The following is a 26312-nucleotide window of genomic DNA, read 5'->3' as shown; positions in this document are numbered from 1 at the left end:
CTGCTAGCACTGCTGAGCTTGTGAACAAGAGTCTCTGCCAGTTATCTCATCAGTGTGTTACTAAAGCCAGGCACCCACTTATATAGAAAAAGCCATGCCAAACAAAGTGGTCCCATGGTATTCTTAGCTTTCCAGCTATCATTAAATTTCCACTAAGCTTAGTTAATTGGTGCCACTTAACCTATCCCTCTAGGAGTAATCTAAACCCTGGAGTCTAGCTGTCCACCCTTAGGATACTCCTGCACCCTAATGCGTATCCTACTTACCTTGGTTAGCCACTAATGCAGGTTTGTCTGGGATGTAACATTGAGGGTGATTAGGCAATGCCTTTGCACTGGCACTGCTCAGAGTTGAAATTAAAAAATGCTCCTAGTTATGGGTGTCAATCAGTGCCTTCTAAGTAACCTTATGTATTGGTACATGTTAACAAGTTTAGGGATGATTTCAGTATATTCTAAAAAGCTTTGGGTTATTGCTTCCATTGAAATTTATGTGCTTCATTGGATGCTGTTGATGCCCTGTAATATGTATATGTACTGATGTCTTGAACATTTTCTGTTTTGTTAACAGGAATCAGATACTAAAACTGAAAGGGGGGATAATCAAGATAAGGCTGCTATCAAAGCTAGGCTTTACTTATTCAAGTTGAAGACTGCAAGTGATGCAGAACAGCTTGTGGAGGTTATAACCTCCAATGCGCCTAGAGGGGAATAATATTGTTTTATTTTTCCCCATGCAAGGTTGTACCAGCACTAGAAGTCTAGATATATAGGCTTGAGCATATCAAAATGACATAAAGGCAATTATGAAATGAATGCGTGGGGGTGCAAACAATTGAAGTTGCAGCTTCTCTAGAAGCTGAGTGTGTAACCATCAGGGTTATGGCTCCCATTACAAAGAAATGGCCGAGTGTGAAGCTGCATCCCAGAAGCAGACATGTCTGGAGCAGCCTAAGGATGCATTGGTATGTGAATCTAGCTTGCTATCATTTGAGAAATCTTAGTTATACTACTGCTACTTTTGGAGAGGATGAGCATCTGCCGATCATGGCTATCAACTGGCAAAATGTACAATAGAAACTTGTCTTCACATTTGTCTTTCAGCATTTTTTACTGTCTTAATGATATCGTAAACTTCCTACATCCAAGTGTAGGAATGGTTAGTGTTGAATTTTGGGAATTTTGTTTACAAATCTCCTGTTTAGCGTGGCTGGCAACATTTGTCAGCACACCCATTCTATATCAAACCATCTTGTCTACATCAGGGAAATTCACCCATGTTTACATTAGGGAAATTTACATAATTTAAGGATATATTGCAATCTCTGCTGCCCTATGTCTATGGACTTTCAGAGTCTAATTTTCTTTGAGTAGGTCCTGAATCTTGGGCAAGCAAATAGACATGATAAGTTTTAAGGAACTGAAGTTTCAGAGCAAGTCAAGTGGACTTCTATAATGTGTTTGATAGAGGTTTTATACCTGTTGCACCTTATGCTTTGGTGCTGATGAAAAGGTCTCTCTCTCTCTCTCTCTCCATAGTGTACCTTCCAGTTCCAGTTTCATTTTCTAGGTGCCAGTAGTATCATCTTTATTTTTCATTTTCTGGGTTTTTTTTATCCAGACATTGTATCAGATCCACCATGATGTAACTTTTGGTCTCATAGGTCATTATGGCCTTTTGAAGACGTTAATATAACATTTCATTTCATTTCATTTCATTTCTCTCTCTCTCTCTCTCTCTCTCTCTCTCTCTCTCTCTCTCTCATTAAGTCAATCAGCTATTTTGCTTTTTTATAACATGTTTTGTTGTCGATGTGAATGTTTAACCTTGGTCTTATGGACTCTTGTGGTCTTTTGTTGAGGTTTGAGTACACACATAAAACATGCATTAGAGGCCAGAGTTTAGTTGAGAAGATCACCCCCTAGGTGACACCACACCGAAAAGCCTTGACAAGAGGGTCACCATGGGAACAGGGCCCACCATGAGTTGAAATCGTCCTCATGTGTTTCATTCAATAAGGACTTGACACGGTTGTTTAAGTTCTGTAGCCTTTGACCATCATTGTCTTCTAGGCATACTCGTTAGTTTTAATTTTTCTACCGTCGTATTAGGTTAGGATGCCCTATAGATTGTTTAAGTTCTGTAGCCTTTGACCATCATTGTCTTCTAGGCATACTTGTTAGTTTTAGTTTTTCTACCGTCGTATTAGGTTAGGATGCCCTATAGGTTGCAACCCAATATTGACACATTGTTCAGGGTTGGTATTGGATCCTCTAGATGTTAAGAACCTCCCCCTACAGGACATTTGCACTCAGTGGGACAACCTTGGTAAAACCAAGGTAATCGTCTTCAATACCTCTTGCCCCTTCACATTTGTATTGAGCTTGATATAGAGAGGGGATCTTGCGGAGGTTGTCTCATCCTGTGTCTACCTTAGTGTCACTTTCAGTGGCCCACACTTCACTGTGCTTCCCGTAGCACAGATATGCGGCCTTGAGCATGCTTCCAAGCACATTTCCAGGAGACCAAGATGAAGGGTTAGCTTTACGACACCCTGGTCACACGAGCCTTGATGTATGGAGTAGCCTTTTGGGCATCAAATTTTTTCGATGGAAATTGGCAGCGAGTTGAGAGGCCCCAGGTTATGATTCTTTTCCGTATGATCTGCAGCAAACTATCAGTCCCACACCATATTATCCAAACAGAGTTTGCTGTAGCCTCGATGGTAGTGGGGATGCACTCTTCAAGACAGTCACATACCTCCATCGCATTAGTCACATGGATCCCCATAGGTACCCAAGGTTACCACCCTGGAGTATGCTATGCCCAAGTTTCCATTGGTTCTCATGATATGGGCTCCATATGAACCGCCTTTCACCCCTTCGATACAGTTTGACTCCCCTTTTCTCCAGCGCTCTCATGAGGACACCAACCCTCTACAGAGATTACTTCCTCATTTTCTTTGAGGATGGACTGCTAAGGTTGGCATTCTATCAACCTCTAACATCTGAATCTTGCGACCTAGATGGACTGTGTACTCAAAGAAGAGGACGTTGGGGGCACCCTCAGGGGCGAAGGGAATTTGCCATTGCCACTCACTTGGACCCCACTGCACCCGCATGAGCTGGTTGGGTCTTCCGAAGTGGCCAAAGAGATTGGGCCGGTCCCTCGCGCAATGCGTCCCATGAGGCGTGAGCGCGGGAGCCTAGCATCTGATCACTAAGAAAGGTAATCAAGGGGTTCCAGATTGGTGGCTGACAAAGTCTCTTCTTGTGTAGGATTGGGGGAGACTGGCAAAGAGCTAAACAAATGTGGCCCAAGGCTCAGAAGAGGATGGCCTGCAACTCGCTCCATTAAGGTTGGGCTCAGTCGCACGTGGGTCTGTCTCTGCAAAGATCCATCTGGAACTCCGGAGCCAAGGACTGCCAAGAATTGGAGTGCGAGTGGAAATGTTGACCATGAGAAAGTCTTTGTAGGGCTCACCAGCTACGAAGATGCCTCTAATAATCAGCTTGCCCAGAAGGGCTGTACTTTGAATAGAAGAATCAATAATGCCCAGGTTGCCTCTATGGCGAGGTTGACTGATGAGTCTCCAAGCCACCTTGTCTCAGGCTGACGTGCCATGGTTGTGTCCAAAGGAAGTTGTAAATCAACCGCTAATACACGTCGAGTGAGAGCCTTGTCGTGCTCTAGTATAGAAGCTTCTTCTAAACACTCCGAAGGAGGGGGCGAGCTGCGGCTCTCAGGTGATGCCGATCCCGAATTGGTAGCCAAGAGAACTCACTGGGGTATCCCTCAGAATTCACTGGAAGGACTCAACTGGTCGCCAATCTAGGGTAGGGGATGAGTAAACCCAAAATCAACACTTGTGCCAGTTTATCGATGCTTCTGAGACCCGGCAGCAAAAGATCGCAACTGCATCTCCAAACCTTTGGAGTTTCTCCACATCTCGAAAGAGGTAGGCCATTGTGCCATCTGTGAACTCTGAATTGAGGAGATCCTCATGAGATCTGATAGGAAGCATGAAGCGCTGTAGTCTGATCTCCTAGGAAGCTAAAAAATTCTTCATCACCTCCAGCACAAAAAGGCAGAGGAAGGGCATAAGGGGACAAACCTGGCATATTGAACGAGAAAGTAGAAACCCGTCGCCCCGCGCACCCTCGATCAGGGCTTGACTATGAGGCCGGGTAGAGGGTAGAGGCTCCTCAGATCCAGGTGGCGGGGGAAACCCATCCTGCACATAGACCCGTTGAGAAATCCCCAATCCAGTGTCGTAGGCTTTCTCGAATTCTAGGAGGATAATCCGTAAGTCTTGTTGTCATAGACGGTCCGTGATGGACACCTTCTAAAAGGTGAAGATATTACAGGATGCTCCTATGCTCTAAAAGCCTACGGATCTGGGAGGTGGGGCTACAGTTGTTGACAGCTAGGATTTTGTAGGCTGTCCCCAAGATGGTGAAAAGGCTCCACTAGTGAATCTCCAACCTATCACTTCCCTCCTTGGGAATCAAGTGAATGGATCCCTTTGTTAGTCTCTTTGGCATAGATCCAAAACCAACATTTCACTGAAGGCTACACGGAAGCCTCCATGAGCTTCGAGTGACGAAGAAACATGGGAATTAGAAGCCCATCCTCACCTAGGCTCTTGTCCCTAGGGAGCACATGCAAAGCGTCTCCAATCTCCTCCAAAGAGAAGGGTGTCATCAAGAAGCTTTGGAGAGCCGGTGGGACCACCTCACCTTGTGTTGCTAGACCCTCTCTTGCATCCTATACTAGGGGGGAATGATGCTCCACAATTGAGGGAACTAAAGAAGCCATTGGCTATGGCTTAAACTTGGAGATTTGATTCTCTAAGCCTCCGGATGCAATTCGTGTGGTGGTGTGAGGCCATGTCCTCTTGAAGAAGTCCCGTGTGTCTTCTGTCTATCCAAGGTGGACTCTAGAATGACACATGGGCATGAAATATGTACTCCACTCTCCTCTCCTCTATGGAGTTAATCTCAGTGTGCGGGTTGTGGCCATCCGAGCCTTAATCCAAGGACTCTCCGCCAATGTGAGCTCTTGCAAGCGCGACCCTAGCAAAGATGACCGCAAAGATGACTTTCCCACTGTATAACCTCTATTAGCTTGGTTTGAGTTTCTTGCTAGACAATGACGATGATCTCACTAAGCCCAGTATCTTGGGTCGCCAAGGGTTCTCTAGAGAGGATGACAAGTGAGTGGTCTGAAAAGGTAGTGTTGGCTAAAACACCCACCAAACCCCCTCATCCATAGGTCCACTCATCAATGTAGAAAAGATGCAATCGGGAGAGGTTGGAGCCCTGCCTGTAGAGAATCTCAGACTCCCCTGGCTATACCCAAACTTTGGAAGATGCCAGGTGTCCTATCTCTTGGGGTGGTGAAAAAGCTCCTTGCAAGCCCCAAGCTTAATAGGATAGATGATATCCTTCTTGGTCTCTAGCCCATACACTAGAAATCAGCCTGCTGAGGGAGGCCTTGCCGAATCATGCTCCAAATGTTTTGCCCGACTTGCCATGGAGTTAGGGGCATGAATGTTGAGGAGGCCTACCCAGTCCTCCCCATCTAATAATAACCCATCGTGCCCTCCTTGGAACTATGGTGTCAGAGTCCACCACTGCCACTAGAAGAAGCTACTAAACTGAGATACATACTCCGCCTTGGATCCTGGATGGGCCGAAGGTGGGAGACCGGCTCTTGCCGTGCAAAATCTTTCCGTATTTGTGGGTACGACCATCTAACAAGTGATGCTCCTGAAAGAGAATGTCGATAGAGCCTCCCCCTAATGCTCTCTACAACTCCTCATGGAGGACTCCCCATGGAGAGTGGCAATGCGGGCCGCCCAATCTTGAATGTTCTAAGAGCCCACATGTATCAAACGGGTATAGTGGGGTGAGATCCGTTTGAGTGGTCCTCCGCCCTATGAGACTTGGGGCGAGGGTTTGGGTCCACGGGAGAGCGGCACTGCTTGCTACCCAATCCTCCTCATCCACACACACGAGCAACATCAAGAAGATATCTGACACTTAGCACAAAGGGGGATTGTGTCATTGTATTATGAGAAATTTACTTATATACAGCTGGCCCTTATTCACACTTGGGCGCCCAAACTTAAACCTTAACTACTAAGCTTGATTGTTTGCCCAAATTTTTCATGATATGTACAACGTTTATAGTGCCTTTATATGATAGTTATTGTGCTAGTTCCATTTGTAGTAGGGGTGCCTTTGTTAAGCCCAAAATGAGGTTAACAACCTGCACATATATCTCACGTCAAGGATCATATGTATGTGGGACGTCATTTCGAGACCAAGAAATAGTACAACTCAAATAGCCATTTATGGTAGAATAATCCTCTCTTGTGGAGAAACCAAGGTTCTCAACTTTTCCTCCCTTGGTGTCACAACATGAGACCTTAGCACTTGGGTAGAGAGTAAAGAGGAAGAGCTATGGAAAGCTCAATCGCAACCTCAATACCTATGTGAGTGAGAGAATAGGAGAGAGATGTAGATGAAGAGGGAGAGGGAGAAGAGAAAGAGATAAAGAAAAATCACTGAACACACACAGCAAACAATCCAAACAAGCAAGCATGAAAGTAAACATACAATAAATCATCGACACAAGAGCACAAAATCTAGTTCAACTGTGATAATGGGATTATGTGTATCCTCATTAGTCAAAATGACTTATATATAAGTCTTATGTTTACAATGTCAAGTCACCCATGTAATATTAGGGGCCCAAAAGCTAGAACTAGTGTTATTTACTAGGCTAAGTATATAACTACCGACGTTACATGAGTTGTAACTTCAAGAAATTGGAAAGTCATAGGTCGTAAGCTCGATGATATCCCAAAATATGTTACGTGAAGCACATTACACAAGACAAAATGATATGACAAAAGAGTGTAGCCATGTCCCAAGTAATATTAACCATTGTGGTTAACATACCCATATCTCTAATAACGTCCTCCAAATCAGCATGGAGGAATGAGGGAGATCAATGGTAGAAGTTGTAATGCTAGTAGAAGTCATAGTAGTGAGAATTCATATACTGGGTGTTGCAGTGGAAGGGCCGATAGAGGTTGAGAAGGTTGACTCGAACATATCGTGAAAGGTGATGAGTCTCTAGCCTTGGATGGCGCTCCCTCAAGCCGGTGGGGGTGTCCATCCTAGTAGCAATCGAGAACGATGCGAAATGCCAAACCATGGGTTTATGTACCATTTCTTTATTTCAAGCAACAATAATACTAACGTTGTCCGATGCTCTTTATGTGCCAGACATCAAGAGGAATATATTATTTGCTTTGGCCATAGCTCATCACCATGAGTTAAAGGTTCTCTTCAATAAGGTTGGTTCATGTGGCAACATCGTTTGGAGAGGAATCCTGTGTAACAACTCGTTTGAGATGGTGGCTTTTACAACCCGGGCTAATGTTGGATCGGGCAATTCATCCTGTGAGATAACCACCAGAAGGTAGGGAACACGGGTGTTAAAGTACATTAAAGGTACTATTCGGTATGGTATCACTCACAAATCGGGCAATTCCTTGACTAGAATTTATGACTTAGATTGGGCGGGAGATTGTTATAGAAGAAAATCTATTTCTAGTTATTGTTTTCTTATTGGGTCTAGAACTACATCTTGGATTAAAAAGAAGCACCTTACATTGGCACTTAAGGTAGCATGCTTTGCTTCATGTGAAGCAATCTTATTGAGAAGGATGTTACAAGACATGGGTGTTGCTCAAAAGGGAGCAATAATGTTGATATATGACAAATGACTATTGCACGATGGATGCTTGCTAAGAAAAACCCAAGGTTTCTACTTGCATGAAACCCTAGTGTTTACATCTACTTCCCAACAACATAGAATTATGAATATACTTCACAAATGGCTCATTGGAGAGATTTGGTGACGGCCATCTTCATCAACTCTGCATTGGATCGAAGAGGTAGTTCACCTACAAGTGAACATTAAGGGGGGGGGGGGGGTGGTTGGAAAAGATTTGCTCAATGCTCCACCCTCGTATTGTTATTATGGGGACGAATGTGATCTATTTTGTAAGGCATCATTTATGTGGAGTAGGGGTTGTGGGGAGCACTTGGGGGTACTGAGTTTAGATATTAGATAGTTGGATAGATGGTTAAGAGATAGTTTATGTAGACTTGGCGCTCTACCAAGTAGGATGCATGCTTGTGTGGGATGTGCTACCGCATTAGTGCGTGCTAGACACCAAATTTAGGATACATTGTTCTTGGGTTGCATGGCCCGTTTGAGGGCCCATACGGTCTTAGATGGACGTGGGAGCTACACACAAAAGTATTGTAGGGGCTTTGAGTTTTGTTGCAGTCTGATATAGTCCCAATCGAAAGATGTGGTTAGTTAGTCATTTTGGACTAAGTCATGGGTTGGCAGACGTAGCCGACTTCCATGTCAACCCTAGGTACTATATATAGACTAGTTTGCCAGTCTTGGTTCATCATCGAGTTCATTGTGTTCAAGAAATCTTGTAAGCAAGACATCCTCCATCAAGAATCTATTTGGATCGCCATCAAACCGGAGCACATGGGTGGGCAAAGACAACCATCGATTTGTAATCAAAATTTGCAAACAATAATTTTATTTACTTTCCACTTCTTTCCGTAATTAAGTACTTTGTATAGTGTTGATCTTGTTTTTGGATTGATATTGCGATGGCAACTTACAAAGTGCTCCAATCCATGTTTTGATGATGGCCTTGTAAGATGAAATACACCTATCCTTATTGACAATGACGACCTTGCCAACGGACACACAAATGTGTGTTTGTGCTTTGGATTTGATAAGAGTTATCCAAATGAATTTAATGAGTAAATTGGCATATGGAGAAAAGGGTTCATTTGTTGATTCCACTTGGAATCAAAATATTTTTGTTTATTTAGAGGTGTGTGCATGCATTAGAAGTTTATGCATATAATGCTTGGGTTTATCTTTGAGTAGAGATTGAATGAGAAACATTAAATTAGTATTAAATATTATTTTAAATTGACAAAAAAATAAGCATGGTCTTCTAGTTTTTGCGACCTATATGAGAGTGTCTGCATTGGTGGGGGACAAGACATTAGCCACACAAGTTGGTCCTATCCTCATAGTCTCTCTTAGGATCTAATAGGTGTGGGCGGCTTATCTCTAGGGTTGTTCTTGGTGTAGGTTTTCCATGTAGTGCCACCTTCTTAAACTTCATTTTTTAATGTTCTCTTTGGAGTTGTACTTGAGACTTATTTCTAGGGTTGTTCTTGGTGTTTGCATGTAGTGCCACCTACTTCTTAAACTTCATATTTTAATGTTCTCTTTGGAGTTGTACTTTGGGGATAAGAAAAGAAAGGCATCTAAAGTCTTTGAGAGCTTAGCTGAGTATATGGAACTCATATTTTATCACTATATAGTATTCAAAGGAGCATCATACTTGGGTAGTCTAGAATTACTGTCTAAACATGGGTAATTTTTCAATACAAATTGTGAGAATTACTGTCTAAACATGGGAGTATTTGGTCCACATGACTTGATCCAAGTGTCGAGTGAAGTCATGGGAGCTCTTAATTGATGATGGGAGTACTCACAATTTTATTGATGCTTCTCTTATCTAGAGACTATGTATCATAGTGGTGTCGAGTGACCATGGATCTGTGGTGAATCTAGGATAGATGCATATGGTAAGGGTGCTCAGCTTTGTTCACTTGGGCACCCTTTCACCTTTAATGTCTAATAACCCTTCGCTACACAAGGAATTTCATTCCAAGCTTCTATTTAAACGTGAACATAATAAATTTACATAACATAGAGCTTAACTTGATTTATTGGTTTTTTTCTTTAAAAAAAATTATATTATAAACATACGAGTGCTTAAAAATACATTACTTTTGTGCACATAAGATCGGTAACTTACAATGCTCAATTTTAGAGATCTAGTAGTTAGAAAATAGATGAAGTTTGATAGAATGTAGGGCTAAGGTGAAATTTTAAATTTAACTGTTATGATTTTTAAGATCTCATTTAGAAAATTATAGCAATCTTTGAAAAGGCCTATGAAGTTTTTATAATTTTATAACAAAAATTTTAATATTTATGAAAATTACTTCAAATTTGTGGGTATTAGTTGTAATGGTCAATTTCTTTAAAAAAAGACTTAATTTGAGTTTGGGAAGCCCATTTTTCACCCCCTATAAGCGAAGATTCTCATTTTGTGTCCATGAAAATCTTAACCCAAGCTTATGTAGCTTTGGTACTACATGCACAAGGAAAAAGAAACTTTAATACTCGTATATGAACTCGGTTAATTGCAAGCAAGGTAGATAAGAGATTTTGTAGCTCAAAAAGGAGAAATTTTCAAATCCACATGAAGATAAGTTAAAAAGGTCAGTACATTATTGTGGTTATAGATGAAGACACAACTACTACCACGATCACTCCTTCTAGGGAAGCCTTGATTCTTGGAACAAGTCAATAAAACAATGGATAATGCTATGTTAGGGCTAACATAAAAGGAAGTTCCACTAGGATTGTTGGGTGAATATCTAAATACTACATAGAAAATGGGTAGGATAGAGGAAGCTACCATCTTGGTATAAGAGAATTTTGAGGAGAAGCTCAGGACCATCAAGATCATTAAAATAGTGCATCCAAATGATAAAGCCACATTGTAGCCCATGATACCACTAGACATTTTAAGCCAACTTGTAGAGCTTCCAACATGATCAAGTCTCTACACTAGATTTGATGTCTAAAATATTTGAAAAAGAAGAGGAAATATCGGTTCCCTATTCACAAGTAAGTGATCCTATAGATCATGAGATAAACATGAGAACATATATAAGGGATATAGTAGGTCCCAATACATTCCTCTTTGGAGATCATAATACTTATTCAGTGTTACTACAAAGAAATCCAAGTACATGTGGATAGATTTCAAGGTAGATGATGGCAATCTTTGAGGTGGTCATGAAGGTATTGTTGAACATAAGAAGCATGCCAATGCATAGAGTGCTCTATGCACAAGGCTTATTATGATGGTTTCTTATAAAATTCTTGTGTATATAGAAAATGTGGCCATGGGAGCCTAGCACAAGTATAAACACTCCAATTCGGTTGACATGACCAATGACCCATGCATCAAAAATTTATGGAATGTGATTTCCTTGAGAAATGGTGAGGTAACTTTTGGAGTCAGTTTACTCATCATCAGTACACACCATGTAGGTCACTAGGGAGTCTCGAACTTTAGACATCCCACTCCACTCACTTTGAGACTTCGAGCTCCACTCCCTTTAGGACTTCGAGCTCCACTCCCTTTAGGACTACCCACTCCACTTTCTTCAAGACTTCCCACTCTAGTCCCTTTGTTTGAGAGTTTCCACACCACTGTCTCTTATTACCCTTCTCATGCCTCTTCCCACACATACTTATAGAGTGAAGATATGATGATCCAAGTCGAAAAATTCCTCTTTAAGCTTGGTTGACCTAGTTCTCTATATCCCAGCCTTAGCCATGAAGCTGATCTCTACGTCTAACACTTCTCCATAGATCTTGGCCATTGTGTGACCAATCATGAGTCATGTTGTTATTTAGATCTATGGGGTCTCCTACTTTATGGATGGGCACAATGGTGTTTGTGGCTTAGATAGTGGAAAGCCTTCACAAAAGGCTTTGAAGAGATTTACAAGGTTGGGAGCAAGCACATGTTGCTAATGGGAAAAATGTTCCACGTAGATCTTAACAATATTTTTCTCTCCTATCATTGAAGAATAAAGTCAACATGGGTCATGGGATATGTGGGGTATGAATTGATCTAGCATATCATAAAGCTATCATGCATAGGCCTCCCAAAGGTTAGGATCTATGTGATGGTTGTGGGTGGTCTTTTTTGCTCGAGCTTTTTCCTTGAGAATACACCACACTTCTGAGTTATTCTTTCAGAGTTATTCTTCTCATGCTTCTTCTTGTATAGTGAAATATTTTAAATTTCAAGATTCTTTTCAATTTTTGCTTATGATAGCAAAATGGTGATGCATTTTATTTAACAATCTACTATGTTATTCAGAAATTATGTTTTTAAATCTTTGGTTATCGTTTGTATTCTAGAGAGAGAGAGAGAGAGAGAGAGAGAGAGAGAGAGAGAGCTTTCATGTGTATTATATTAGTATACATTTGGTACAAATATAATTCTCTAATAAAACTAGGACCATAATAATTTTAAAAAATGGGATAGTTTGATTCCTTACTTGAATTGTGATATGTGTCTGTTTATGGTAGAGAGAGGGAGGTAGAGGGAGGTGGAGAGAGGGGGGAGGTAAAGGTAGAGGGAGGTGGAGAGGTAGAGCAAGTGGTGATAGAGTGAGGGAGATAGAGGGAGGTGGAGGGAGGAGGGAGGGGTAGAGGCAGGTAGAGACATGAGGGAGGGGTAGAGGGAGGTGGAGAGAGAGAGGGAGGTAGAGAGAGGTGGAGGGATAGTAATATAGGGAGAGGTAGAGAGAGATAATTGAGTGAGGTAGAGGTAACAAGTGGTGGTAGAGAGAGGGAGGTAGAGAGAGGTTATTGAGATGAGTGAGGTAGAGAGAGATAGAGACAAGGCCTAGAGAGAGAGAGAGAGAGAGAGTATAAAAGGGGACCTAGAAAGAGAACGGGACATTTAGATTTTAGAAAATCGCTTGCCAAATTTAGAAACCGCTTTGCTAGTAACTTCTTACCAAAAATTATCCCCCATTGTGCCCACAGTTTGCACGGGAGGACCTGGGTCTCCTTTACGGCTTGAGGGATTTGGGTGTCAAGTAGTTGGGATACAGATAGGGTGGGTTAAATGGATGGTGTGGTTGTAGATGAGGCACGTAAGGTCTTGTTAATTGTAGGAAGGTCTCGACGATGTGTCCTACCATGGGCCAAGCTTGCATCCGCCACCATGGTCCCTCCATCTAGAAAGGTACGTGGAAAGCTATCGGAGGCTCACTGCAAGTCCATAAAGGAATAGTGCCTATGTGTCTATTACATGCAAAGCTCATGGATATATGGTATTGGGAAAAAGGTGGGACCTTGTGTAGAAGCTTTTTCCGGTGAAAAATCCAACACAGTGCTTTCTTCAACTCTCTTACACATGGTTTGAGATACGGAATTGGTGGTTGGTGTGTATTGAGGTTGGCCGTCCGGCGATACGATCGATAGGAATGAGATTGAGGTTTCCATGAGGATGGAAGAATTGAGGACACCCTGTCTAGCATGGACATTGGTAAGCCACACACAATCGGTGGCTTGTCCAATATGGCCGAATGGACGCACTTTTTGAGCCTCATTTTGAAGTGGTGGTGGCTATTAGGCATGCTTGCTAGAAGCATGGTGATGGTGGTGGGAAAAATTATATAGGACATCCCATCTTGGGTGTGGAATTGTAGAACATCGACATTACCGACCTTGGCCATGTAGAATTGCTTTGACCTTTTGGACATCTCTACCTTGTGGGATTAGCATAAATATAGGCCAATTTGGTGCCTAGAGGGAGATGCACAGCGGGGTGGATTGAATCATTGCTAAGTGTGAAGACCTCCATTTGGGTGCATGGATCTGACGGTTCCATAGACCACGATTGGAATGCCCCTTTGATTGGGTAAGATGGAGATTTCTCCAGTGGCATCTTCACAAATTCCCATCGTGGCGTGCACAAAGGGAAGGCTATCAGCCCTTATAAGCATACAAGAGTCATGGAGGGAAAGAGTCTTGACAAAGCAAGAACGAGACTCAATTATGAAGCCGAGAAAAGACTAGATCAAAGGAAAGCATACAAGGTGTTGGAATGGGGCACGGATGTTATGTGCACATATATGGGATCCGATGTTAGATGTGTGGTTTTGACCATTGGGTGAAATCGATAGAAGGCATGGGTGCATGGATGGGTTTTAAATGGACCACAAGGTAGAGAGGACTGCACGGGTCAAAGTTCCCAAGTACAGGTGGTGGCGAATGGATGTGAGTGAAGAGGTTTAACTGCACATCAAAAACTTGTAAGGGTTTGGCTATAAGTGGAAGTTGATTTTGGTTTGGTGGTAGTGGGATTTTATTTTGGGTTTATGGGTAGTTTGGCAATTGGGCTATCCTAGCGATGTACTTGCAAACAATCCCAATTGTACCAGCTCTACCCTTTGTGGGAAGTGCTCTACCCTCTGTGGGGAGTGCCCTATCCACTTAGTGGTGGTGGGGAGCTAAAGTGAGTAGAAAAAAAGGGTGAGAAGTGTTTTACCTGCACTTATCAATTTATCAGAAAGAGAGAAACGTTGGTGTTGGATTAATGGTCACTTGCGGGCTCGAGGGGTTCACTTAAAAATATGTAAGTATAGCACATGAGTTCAAATGAAGGGGTTTTTTAAATCCAAAATTTTTAAGGTAAATTTACTGAAATACATTTATAAAAAAAGTTTTTAAAATTGGTTTTGAAAAAAACCCGTTAAGTCTATAAAAAAAAGGGGTCATTTTATTCATGAAAAATTCACAGGTAAGGGATTTTTAAATACCCCTTGAATGCTCGTGATACATAGGGTTTCTTAGTAGTGCACCCCCCGAGCTTACGGGGGAATACCAGTAGTAGCTAGCCGGATGTGGTCTTCATCATGTCGTGGGGCATGTAGCTTTGCCAGCTAGAGATAAGGTAGTGGATGAAGATTTGTACACTGGTAGGAAAGGTGCTGATGGTTGTCGAGAGAGACTCATCTCCAGACTTCCTAGTCTTGTAATTCACAGTCAGCCTTAGCAGATACCTTTGACAATGTCAGCTCATATTTCATCTACTTCTTTGTGAGCAAGTTTTGAAGAGTTGAAACCATCTCCGCTAAATTGTGAACCTCTCTCACATTATGACGATCCTCAGTTGCTCGCCCAATATAGCTCATTAACAACTTACTTTTGTAAGCCTCAAGCTTTTCCTCCTTTTATGTGAGGAGCTCTTCTCGTCTGATTAGTTGTTTTGCCATAATTTTGTGGAGAGCCTCGATTTCACGAACCTTGCTTTGGGCTTCATCTTTCATGTGTAGTAGCTACTACCTGGAAAGCCTCCACTCTTTTATCTCTTGCTCTATCATCTGCCTTTGTTGGAAGCACAAGCCTTCAACATATTTCACATGAACACACAGAAAACCATTGACATTGAAGCTTCATCTATTCATTGCAGTTACATAGAATGCGTTGGAGATACATCCATGATGGTGGTGGTTATTGAGCGCGGGATGTGAAAAGGTAGAAATGAAAAGACATCTCCTAAAAGTGTGTTCACACATGCTACGATAGAAGTGTGTGTATACGGCTAACATTTGGCACACCTGGTGGGATGGATCTTGAATCCAAGACTCGAACCCACAAACATGATAGGGTTATGCCAAGGTTGTGCACATAACATGTATATGTGAAACCATGCTATAATCATGTACCACGAGAAATAATGGTAGCATCATGAGAAATAACATCATGAGTATCAAAAACATGTGAATCAGCACCACATAAAAGATCAACATGAAGATCAATATCCTCATGAACCGTAAGAGCAGCTTCATCTCGTGAAGCACCACTTCATCTCTGTCATCATCACATAAATCTTGACCATTCGCCAAACCATAAGGGAAAGGTGATGCAAGGGTAGGGGCACCGAAGGAAATATCTTGGCTCTTCCACCAACCTGCTCCTCCCTTGCTCCCTCACACTCCCTCCTATCATCATGGTAATCAAGGTCCCTCTCATCCCTCATGTTTGGATTCTCATCTACTACCTCCATCCAGTCAATTCTAGCACCCTGCACAATCGGGTTCTCCTCTTTGCCCCCAAGGATTTCATCTTCTTTTCTAACTTCCGGCTCTGCTATACCATCCAAAAGATTCTCAAGGATATGCAAAAACACCTATGTTCCATGGCTTTCCTCAGCTAGGTATCTGCTGCCATTGGACAACACTATCGGGTTACAGTAGCTCCAACTTGAGTGCATACCAAACCTTGTCGAGCTCCAGCCATCCTGCAATCGGGGATGCTTGGGTGTGGTGCCTGCATATTCTTCTCCTTGTGGAGCATCCCCATGGTGGCTCTGGATGCAAGGCAGAGCTTCATCCCCTCCTCGAGTTCTTGTTCTCTGTGAGCCTCTCAGTTCATTTATTGCTTAAGAAAAGTCTTTTCCATTGACAGCTGAAATTGTGTGGCAGCCTCCTTAAGTGCCATTATACCTGTGTTATCCATTAACTATCCATGATTGAAGCTTTTCATGTGCCCAAAATTGGTTTTCTACCAGTAAACTTTTGTTTAGGCATCATGCCATGAACTACTACATTGGGTATCATGTTCGTGATATAAGGTGCAATTGCTCCTTCTTTTTCAGTCCAAAATTAATGAGGCATCACTTTCCACCGGCAACTTCCTCAATATGCATGTTTTTCCTTTCTGTAACCTTAGGCATTTCATGTGCATGCCTTTGTCTTTCTCTACCATAGATTTGAAGCTCCAAAAGTGAGACCTAGAAGAATCTAGTGATGGTTGGTTGTGAAATAATATTTGAATTTTTCTCTCTTTGAGTAGGGATCTATCTCTATGTCTGCAGTGTTAAAAATCAAATCTCCAACCTTGTGATTGTGAATGTAAGGGTGACGAGTCACTCTATTTTGTAAGGCTCCCATTATTAGGAGTCATCGTTTTAGCGTGCTCAAGTTTCTCAATTATGCCCAATTTAGACACTGGGGTCCATATGTGGCCGATGGGTTTGAGATAGATTATGTAGAACTAGAACCATGCAAATAGGATGAAAGCAAGTATGGGTTGATAGACCACACTCTAGCCTAGAAGGGGATCTTTTGGGGACACCTTGTCCTTGTTGTGAGGCCCAAATGGACGCTAAGATGACCTTGGATGGGCCTTAAAGCTATCTTAAGACTTGTGATCTCATGTTTAGTCTAATATTATTCAAGTTGGACGATATGGTTGGTGCAGTCCATCTAGACCTTGCTGTGAGATAGGCAATCTACATCAACCTGTGATATGACCAATCCTAGGTACTATATATAGGTGCATTTGACAGCCTCTCTATCATATTAAGATCATCGTGTATGTGATCTATCTTCGTTGTGTCTTGTGCACCCTTGCTAGTGTTTTATTCTATGTCTCATAGTTTACCTGGGCCATTGAATCTCGTTACGTTCAAGCACATATGTGGGTAGACACATTTAGTTTGTAATAGTAATTGACTATTATTATCCATGTCTCTTACAAAGCACATGTGTGGGTAGGTGCTATTAGTTTGTAATTTAAATTGCCACAGCAACTCAATTAAAAAAATTGACTATTATTATCCATGTCTCTTACAAAGCACATGTGTGGGTAGGCGCTATTAGTTTGTAATTTAAATTGCCACAGCAACTCAATTTTATATTATTATCCATGTCTCTTACAAAGCACATGTGTGGGTAGGCGCTATTAGTTTGTAATTTAAATTGCCACAGCAACTTAATTGAAATTGAGTTGCTGTGGCAATTTAAATTACAAACTAATAGCACCTACCCACACATGTGCTTTGTAAGAGACATGGATAATATCGTCTATAAGATCCCTCCCTAATCCCCAACCAGTATGTAACAAATTTTGCATTTACCAAAGCAAAATAAAATTGAGTTGTTGTGGCAATTTAAATTACAAACTAATAGCGCCTACCCACACATGTGCTTTGTAAGAGACATGGATAATATCGTCTATAAGATCGCTCCCTAATCCCCAACCAGTATGTAACAAATTTTGCATTTACCAAAGTAAAATAAAATTGAGTTGCTGTGGCAATTTAAATTACAAACTAATAGCGCCTACCCACACATGTGCTTTGTAAGAGACATGGATAATATCGTCTATAAGATCCCTCCCTAATCCCCAACCAGTATGTAACAAATTTTGCATTTACCAAAGTAAAAAGCTGGAGAGAGAAAATTATTCTACAGAGATAAAGTTGAGTTTTCAAAATATTTTGAGTGGAAATTTTTCTTTTGGTCTTAGAAACTTGTCTTTCAATCAAAACTCAAATTTGACTTCAAACAAGTGAGAATTTTAAAGTGCCATCCTACTGACGAAAAAACCATAAAGTTAGCCTGTAAGTGAGTGGAAATCTTAAAAAATGGTCATTTAGGATTAGATTGTGGTAATCTAACCTCTCAAAATTTATCCTCTAAATACTTTAATAACTTTGAAAGAGCCAAAACGTGAATTCAAGTCCTCAAAGTTGCCCAAATAAAAGTGAGATGATATTAGAAATTTTTGATATAAGAAGTGAAGTAAATTATTGTTGTTCAAAAGTTTTGAAGAAAACAATAAATATTAGCTCAATTCTCAAAGAATTATTGCTTTAGATCCATAGTATAGGCCTGGTAGCCTCCTTTATAAGCCAACAAACCATTTCACCAGTTTGGCTTATAAAGTACCAGCCTCCTTTCTAAGCCCCAACAAATCATTTCACTAGCTTGGAGCATCTAATGAATATCCAACACTAAGAGTTATTTAAGAGCATGGGAAAGGCATATAAGACTAGCTTAAATCTCAATGAATTGTAAGGGAATGCCACAAGAATGATAAACAACACTTAAGGTCGTCATCACCTATAGCTCTATCAAAAACACCTATTTAAAGACTCCAAAGCAATGTGTCATGAGTAATTCTGGGGGGAGGTAGGCCCTCAAGAAGCAAAAAAACTTATGTGAAAATGGTGTGGTTATAATCTCCTTGGAAAATTAGGGTTAGATATAAATAGAAGAATCACAATTATGAGCATTGGAAACCTCGGATAAAAAAAGCCTTGATTTGAAAGCCTTAAATGAGTCCAAAATGACACATATGAGGAAAGTAAATGAGCTCATGTGAAGGAAATAAGAGGGTGAGGAAAACTAGAGCATTAAATTTTTGCTTATAAAAAGGAGCTCTCTTTCAAGTTCATGTAATCCTTTCTCTTACAGTAAGCTGGTTTTTGGTGAAATTCACTACTCTTGATGAAGCTCAAGATCTCTTCCATTTTGATCAAGGTATGGATGAAGCCCTTCATTTGCTTATTTGCTAATCACTTAAATCTTATTGTATGCTCTTGTTTAAGCTTGATTAAGTCTTTACTTGTCTCTATGAGAGGCTTTAAGTTAGCACATTTTTCCTCTTGCTTCTTTGAGTTATTTGCTTGTTATAAGCCTCTTGTTGTTAGTAGAGTTTAAGGCTTAGTAATGTTACTTAATACTTGGATGAGAGTGAGAAAAACTAGAGCATTAAATTTTTTCTTATAAAGGTACTTCTCTCATCCGATCCAGCTCTCAGGCATCAATATACGCTTAAGGTGTGGGTGACCCTGATGAGTGATTCCCAACATATCATAAGATTGGTTGCAAGTTGGTGCATTTTTCCCTTCTTTGAGTCATTTGGTTGTTATATAAGACTCTTGTTGGTAGAGTTGAATGCTTAGTAATGTTGCTTCGTTGAATGGTTGTTATAAGCCTCTTGTTGGTAGAGTTGAATTCTTAGTAAGTGTTCTTGCTTTTTTGAATAGTCTAGAACCTATTATTTCTTGTGAATGGAAGCTTCACAAAGTCTTTCTTTTCTTTCATAAGTATGGGCTACTTCAAATGATTATAGGAAGTGTTGCTCACATTTCTTCATGTTTCTACTAAGATTTCTTGATGTTTAGAGTGTACGCCTTTTTTCAAGCCAATTTACTAATGAGATTAAGATGAAGAAGTTTATCCTTTTGATTTATAAAAGGCTCTCTCTCTCTCTCTCTCTCTCTCTCTCTCTCTCTCTCTCTCTCTCTCTCTCTCTCTCTCGGTGAATAAATGTATCATTGTCTCTTCTCAATGCATGATTAATTTATTCTAAAGTTTACTAGAGCCATGTATAAGCTTCTTTATGTTGTCTTCTAGCTTGATTTGGGTTGGTACACTCAACCTTTTGGTTACTTTATTTTCTTAGTAATGAAAGAGTTATTTCTTATGAGTCTAGGTTCTTAAATTGCTAGCCCACATGGTGAATCTAAGTATGTTTAACTAGGGATTATGCATAAGCTTCTAGCATTGGTTTAAAGTCAAAAGCACACACAGTGAATATAAGTATGTTTAACTATGGATTATGTATAAGCATGTAGCATTGGTTTAAACTCAAAAGCCTCTTCTTATGGAATCAAGGATTTACATAACTATATAACATTACTATGGTTTTAAAGTTAAAAGCCCACATGGTGAATCTAAGTCAAAAGCCCAAATGGTGAATCTAAGTATGTTTAACTAGGGATTCTTTATAAGCTTATAGCATTGGTTTACAATCAAAAGCCATGGTTATAGGAGGCCGACACCGTTCCATGGGAGGTGGAATAAAAAGATAATGATGAGACAAGCCTAGTGCATCACATAGGAGAATGTGATATTTGAAGTGGACGTTCAAAGCAACTCGATCTCCCTTGCTCTTGATGAGTGATGAGCCATCAACTATTCGTTGGGTCAAAAGTGAGAAGAAGAGGGTGAGATAATGAATGTGCAAGAGCCAACAAGTTTGGAGGAAGCATAGATAAATTCAAATTGAAGGGGGCCATGCAGAGTACAACTCCATTATGAAGAACAAGACTTGGAATCTTTTGGATTTTATCCAGAGAAACATAAGGTCATCAACACCAAGTGGATTTAGAAAACCAAGTACAGATCTAATGGTGCATTGTAGAATTATAAGGCACGGTTCTTTGTGTGAAGGGCTTTGCACAAGTGGATGATTCAACTTTTAGGAGACACTCACCCTCATAGCTAGATTGACCACTGCTCATACAATCATATAGCTTTCATCGCTCATGGAAAGTGGCCAATGATGTAGATGGTTGTGAAGTCAGCCTTCTTGTGAATGGACATATCAAGGAGGTGTTGTACGTGGAGCAACCCACCAAGTTTTGTGATGCCTTGTTGAGAAGGTAAAGTGTGTAGACTTTGAAAAGCATTGTACGAGTTGAACATGCCCTTGGACCATAGGATATACACTTATTTTTTGAGTATTGGTCTTTTCAAAAAGCCTGTCAAGACATAAAAAATTGTATTTTTCGAAGAAGGCCAAGTATATGATCATAGTCCTTTACGTGGATGACTGGGAAACCATTGTAAAAAACTTGGATGTAGGTATGACTATGGTGGTTCAACCTATGTCCATTGAGCAAGGGCATGGATATAAAGGATAATGTAATTACAAGGGAGAAACTATGGTGGTTCAACCTATACTCTAAACAAATCCATTGAGGAAGGGGCATGGATACAAAGGATAATGTAATTACAAGGGAGCAACTATTGAGGTAAACTCAAGAATAATGTAATTACAAGTGAGCAACTAGAAGTAAACTCAAGAACAATGCTTATTTCATTGTATGAAAATACACAAAACATAATGCATATGTAGACGATCTTATTTTGATAGGAAACCATTGTAAAAAACTTGGATATAGGTACGACTATGGTGGTTCAAACTAGACTCTAAGCAAATCCATTGAGCAAGGGCGTGTGGTCAACTAGAGGTAAACTCAAGAACAACGCAATTACAAGTGTGCAACTAGAAGTAAACTCAAGAACAATGCTTATTTCATTGCATGAAATACACAAATATAATGCATATGTAGACTCCTATCCTTATCCATTCTAGTCATCATCCAGAAGTGGCCAACCCATGTGGCCCATGACAATATCATTGCTTACATTTTACCTTCAACTTTCAAAAACTTACATAATCTTTGATTACACACAACTTACAATTTGACATTGCCAATTAAACCTAAGATTTTAACATAGGAGGTCACAACAAATTTGTGCTGACATCCATATGGGCATTGATGCTTGTACATTGATGTGTTGTCTAAATATGCTAAGCAAGAGGGGATATCACACGCACTAGGGTGCTGAGTACTGAACATGTTGTGAGGCCTAGGCCTAGTCCACTAATAGGTTAACAATTGCCATCAAGTTAGGTCATAGATGGTGTTAGTAGGTGCCTAATTTCCAAGGCAAAGCACTTGGATTAATCTTCATAGATAGGTCTAGATAGCTTATACTAGGCCATGAGATGGACACCAAGCACAATCAAAGTCATGTCTAGAACCATGTTAGAACAAGGATTTGGGCAAGAATGGTATTGTGGGTTGCATAAGCTTTCGAGTTTCTATCACACCTTTGTGTGTTGTTTTTCACTTCATCAAACAGATATGTTTTCTTGTGTTACATAAATTTTCACTCCATCAAACAAGGAGCGATACAATAAAAGACACTGTAAGCCTCATGCTTCAGTACACTGCATCAACATGCCATAGTGCAATAATTAACGTGGCTCCGACGTCCAAACTGGGACGTACATTTAGCATCTCTATCACTGATTTATTGGGTTGCAAGTAAGCTTGTTTCACAAAATCTACACCCTATGTTCTTATGTGACCCAAAAACTAGAAGCCTTTGCAAGGGATGCATACATCTAGGTAAGCTGCATCAAGTCCAGGAAAAAACCTACATCTAAAAACAAGGGAAAAAGATAAGAGAACTAAATCATAGAGGTCATGGGACCTCGTGTGTATGATTGGTTGCTTTTCTAGTGAAGTGGAGCATGGGAGTGGCCTTCTAACACCATGGAGGAATTTTGGCCAACAGCTGAAGTAAATTCTCATGTGAGACAGGAATTTAGTATACATCTTTGACAACATATGCAGGTTAACCTGACTAAACTTAAAGAGTAGTTGTGTCTTCTTGAATCAAGCACAGTATACCCATTGCTCTCACCTACCCTTCCCCACTCTTGCCTAGCTAGTGTTAGATACATAAGCATGGAGATGAGTGCCAATTAACTCCTCCAACACATCAATGCGGCCAACAGTGTTTCACCCTCGACCTCTAACAAAGCTCTTAGCACTACCTTCTTATAGTTGTTTTCAGCTACATCTCCTCATTATGGGTAAGAAGGAAATGGTACACATGCACATGCACACACACAACACGTATACGCACCCGCCCGAATGGCTTCCCCCTCAACATCTACCAAAGCTTTCATTACTATATTCTTTGTTGTTATCAACATCACCTCTTCATCATAGTGACAACGAAATGGTATGTGCACGTGCGCGCGCACACACACAGCAGGAGGAGCAGGAGTAGCTGTAGAAGAAGCAAAATTCTCTATTTAAAAGACTGCACATTATACATATACAACATGCTTTTATATCCATGGCATAAAAGGGTTGTTCTACACACCCAATAGAGCGTTGCCCAATATGCAGAATGCTAGAAAATAGACCAAAAACAACAAATCAAATCAGCTTTGTGGAAGATAACCTTCTTCCACACATTGCGAGTCCAACTATAAGGATCAGGCCCCTCATCGAGCACCGACCAGATCAGCAAACCCCATTGGTTTTGTGCAAGGAATTCTTCTTCCACACATTGAAAGACCTGGTAGAATTGAGGACCTTATCAAATACCGATGAGGACTGTAAGATGTGTGGTTCCACACCATTCTTCAAGCTTGGTTGTTCCTTTGCTAAGGTAGCTGCCACAGACTCAATCAGTTTGGGGGGCCGAGCATCCAGGTACTCTAGCACTCTGTTGATGTCGTTCACTAGGCGTTGTGCTAAGGTGCAGCTGAAGTCCTCTCTGATCACCACCCTCAGTAGACTCACATGCTGTGCATCCGGAGCCATAGTGTAGGCAGGCACAATCCAACCATACCTGCATTACATTCACAGACCATAAAACCTAAGAAACCTTTGTTTCCAAAAGGGCAAGGGCTCAAAAAGAGATTCATCATGCATATCTACCACAGGAAATCTTGTTAAATAAAGGTTGCAGTCTGTTAGGTGTGTTTTCTGAAGATCATTTTCCATGAACACACCTGCGAAGGTTGTCTGCAATCTCATACTCATCGTGTTCGCTCTTGTCCTTGAGAGAGAATGCCACCACTGGCACGCCCACCTCCTTTGACAAAATATCAAACCTCCCAGTCTTGAGAATCCCGTCACACAACATCTTGGCATTGGAACGGCAATTGTCCATTATACTCTTGTAACCCTACACAAAGATACAGCAGAAGTGTTAAAACACCCTTTTGCACCATTATTTGATGGTCCAACAGTTAATGGATGTCACTTGCAATACTTAAAGCTCCTTAATAAACATCACTTGATCCACCTTAATCAACATCCAATTTGCTATAATGTTTTACCTCAAACCCTAGACGGATGAGCTGATAGTACTGTGCAATGATTTGGCTAGCTCCTGCCCAGGTAGGAAACAATCATTACGTTAAAATTCTTATCTAGGAAGCACTGCAAGGGGCAAACCCTCATACCTTCTTTCATGTGCATGCAATTCCACAGCCCTCCAAATCATAGAACGGAGTCACATGATTGCGCACCCTTGTAAACAATATAAGAGTCATGTGGTACCTTTGGAGAAATTGAGAGTGAAGGTGGGCTGGTCTGCCCCAAGGTAGTTCACGTGGAAGATGAGCTCCTCTGGCAGGTCTTGCTTGCTCTTCCATATTACCCACCCAATCCCTGCGTACACGAGGCCATACTTGTGACCACTCACATTGATGCTCCTCACACATGGTAACCTAAAATCCCACTCTATCTCCGGGTACAAGAATGGTGCCACAAAACCACCGCTGGCTGCATCCACATGAATTGGAGTGTCCCATCTAGGAAAAAGCAAGAAAAACCTCACATTAAGAGAGAAGATCCCAACAAAACCTCATCTTGAGGAGACTTTACTTGAAGAACATAGCATGAATATCCATTGCCAACTCACCCTGTTTCCTTGTTCTTTTTCTCAAGCAGATCATTCAAACGCTTCACATCTTCAAACTCCCCATTGTATGTGGAACCTAGAATCGTGCACACACAGATGGTGTTCTCATTCACTAGCTGGACTGCCTTCTCAGGATCCATCACATAGTATCCATCTCTCAGCCTCACGTCCTTGAGCTCTACCTCAAAGTACCGAGCAAATTTTTCCCAGCACACCTGGGAATTCAGCAACATAATCATCCACTTCAAGCCGATTCTTGGATTACACTATAGAAATCCTAGCCTTGAAGTATACATAGTGTGAGTGTCATTTAAAGAAACACAGCACATCCTTTTAGTCTCAAGGACTATAATCTTGCAATGACTGCTTATTCGTGTACATAGAATCTTGCAGTGGCTGCCTTTAGGGTTCTGATAGTGCTCATCTAGATGTTATGCGTGGATACAAATCAACTGTTTTATTGTCACATAGATTAAGGTACCTGGACATTAGCCCCTGTAACAATGTTGGGTTTATCACATGGTCTCCCCTCGGCCCTGCGCTTGTTCTGCCATTTCCTCTTGAAAGCCAAGCCAGCCAGCATGATGGCCTCCGACGAACCCACTGTGCCTGCTCCGATAGCCTGCTCCCCATCTTTGAGAGGTGCATTAAAGAGCCTAGCTATCATGTTCACACAACGATCCTGCAGATATCAGTCACTTTAGGCGATGGTATGCATAAGTTAACCTCATCTTGATTGAATGATCAAAGCCTAAATGGTCACTTGATCACATGTCTAAATCAAATTAAGATTGGTTAAACAAAACATGGATCTACACAAAGAGCAGCTTTACCATCTGTAATGTAAACTACATTAACGCAAGGTTTTTTTTTCCCTGAGGCAGGTGGGGTTAGTACAATTGTGGCCCCAAGGCAGCATGGATGCTAATAAGAGGCCAGGGATTTGAAACTTAGGATCTACAAACAAATCATACCACCTTTCACCTCCAAGTTTGCTCTTCGAATCGCCCAAGAGCGGGTCATTTGCAAGGACCGACGAGCGTAGCGAAAGGCTATTGGAGGGAGTCCAAAGAAAGTTGGAAGAGCTTGCCGACCCGCATTCGCGGGCTTCTACCGCTCAATTCGGCCAACAAATGAACATTGGACTCTTTCACGGAAAGGTCAAACTTGCTTGTTCGGCAAGCTTGCCTTTGAAGAACCTTTGACATGCGTGCCGGTTTTCTTTCAGGTCAATGAAACACTGAATCTGCTCGAACATTCATTTTCGGGGTCTTTTAAGGGAGCGATCACCAGCAAGCGAAAGGCTTCCCCGAAGGAAGCCTGAGCGATCACCCTTTCACCGACAATCTAGCTTCACCAGAGCTCTGGCTTCTTGTGCAAATCCGATGGTAAGGTAAGGTCTTGTTAGGCCGGATAATTTATTTGTGATCGCCCCTAAAATGAATGTCTTTTTTTCAGTCCGCTACGGTACTTGCCCGT

General features: G+C 41.2%; 2 protein-coding genes across 5 annotated transcripts in view; one reads left to right on the top strand and one right to left on the bottom strand.

Annotated features, from left to right (window-relative positions):
* The window catches only part of LOC147624011 (Pleckstrin homology (PH) domain superfamily protein), a 101725-nt gene extending 100402 nt beyond the window's left edge, over positions 1-1323 (top strand). For all 3 annotated transcript variants that reach the window (XM_086820696.1, XM_086820695.1, XM_086820697.1), the window contains one exon: positions 571-1323. In XM_086820696.1, the coding sequence (XP_086676822.1) occupies positions 571-714 (144 nt within the window). In that variant the 3' untranslated portion in view covers positions 715-1323. The remainder of the gene's footprint in view (positions 1-570) is intronic.
* A 21857-nt stretch (positions 1324-23180) lies between these two features.
* Positions 23181-26312, bottom strand: part of LOC147624010 (glutamate decarboxylase-like) — a 4036-nt gene continuing 904 nt past the window's right edge. For both annotated transcript variants that reach the window (XM_086820692.1, XM_086820694.1), the window contains exons 3-8: positions 25315-25515; positions 24834-25048; positions 24470-24723; positions 24247-24299; positions 23917-24092; positions 23181-23753 (exon numbers count right to left, since the gene is read on the bottom strand). In XM_086820692.1, the coding sequence (XP_086676818.1) occupies positions 23423-23753; positions 23917-24092; positions 24247-24299; positions 24470-24723; positions 24834-25048; positions 25315-25515 (1230 nt within the window). In that variant the 3' untranslated portion in view covers positions 23181-23422. The remainder of the gene's footprint in view (positions 23754-23916; positions 24093-24246; positions 24300-24469; positions 24724-24833; positions 25049-25314; positions 25516-26312) is intronic.

The sequence above is a fragment of the Cibotium barometz genome, chromosome 26 (genome assembly GCF_041138505.1).
Source record: "Cibotium barometz isolate CiBa-2024 chromosome 26, ASM4113850v1, whole genome shotgun sequence".
Lineage (NCBI taxonomy): Eukaryota > Viridiplantae > Streptophyta > Polypodiopsida > Cyatheales > Cibotiaceae > Cibotium > Cibotium barometz.
The sequence above is the reverse complement of the archived record's forward strand: the minus strand, read 5'-3'. Positions and strand labels throughout refer to the sequence as shown.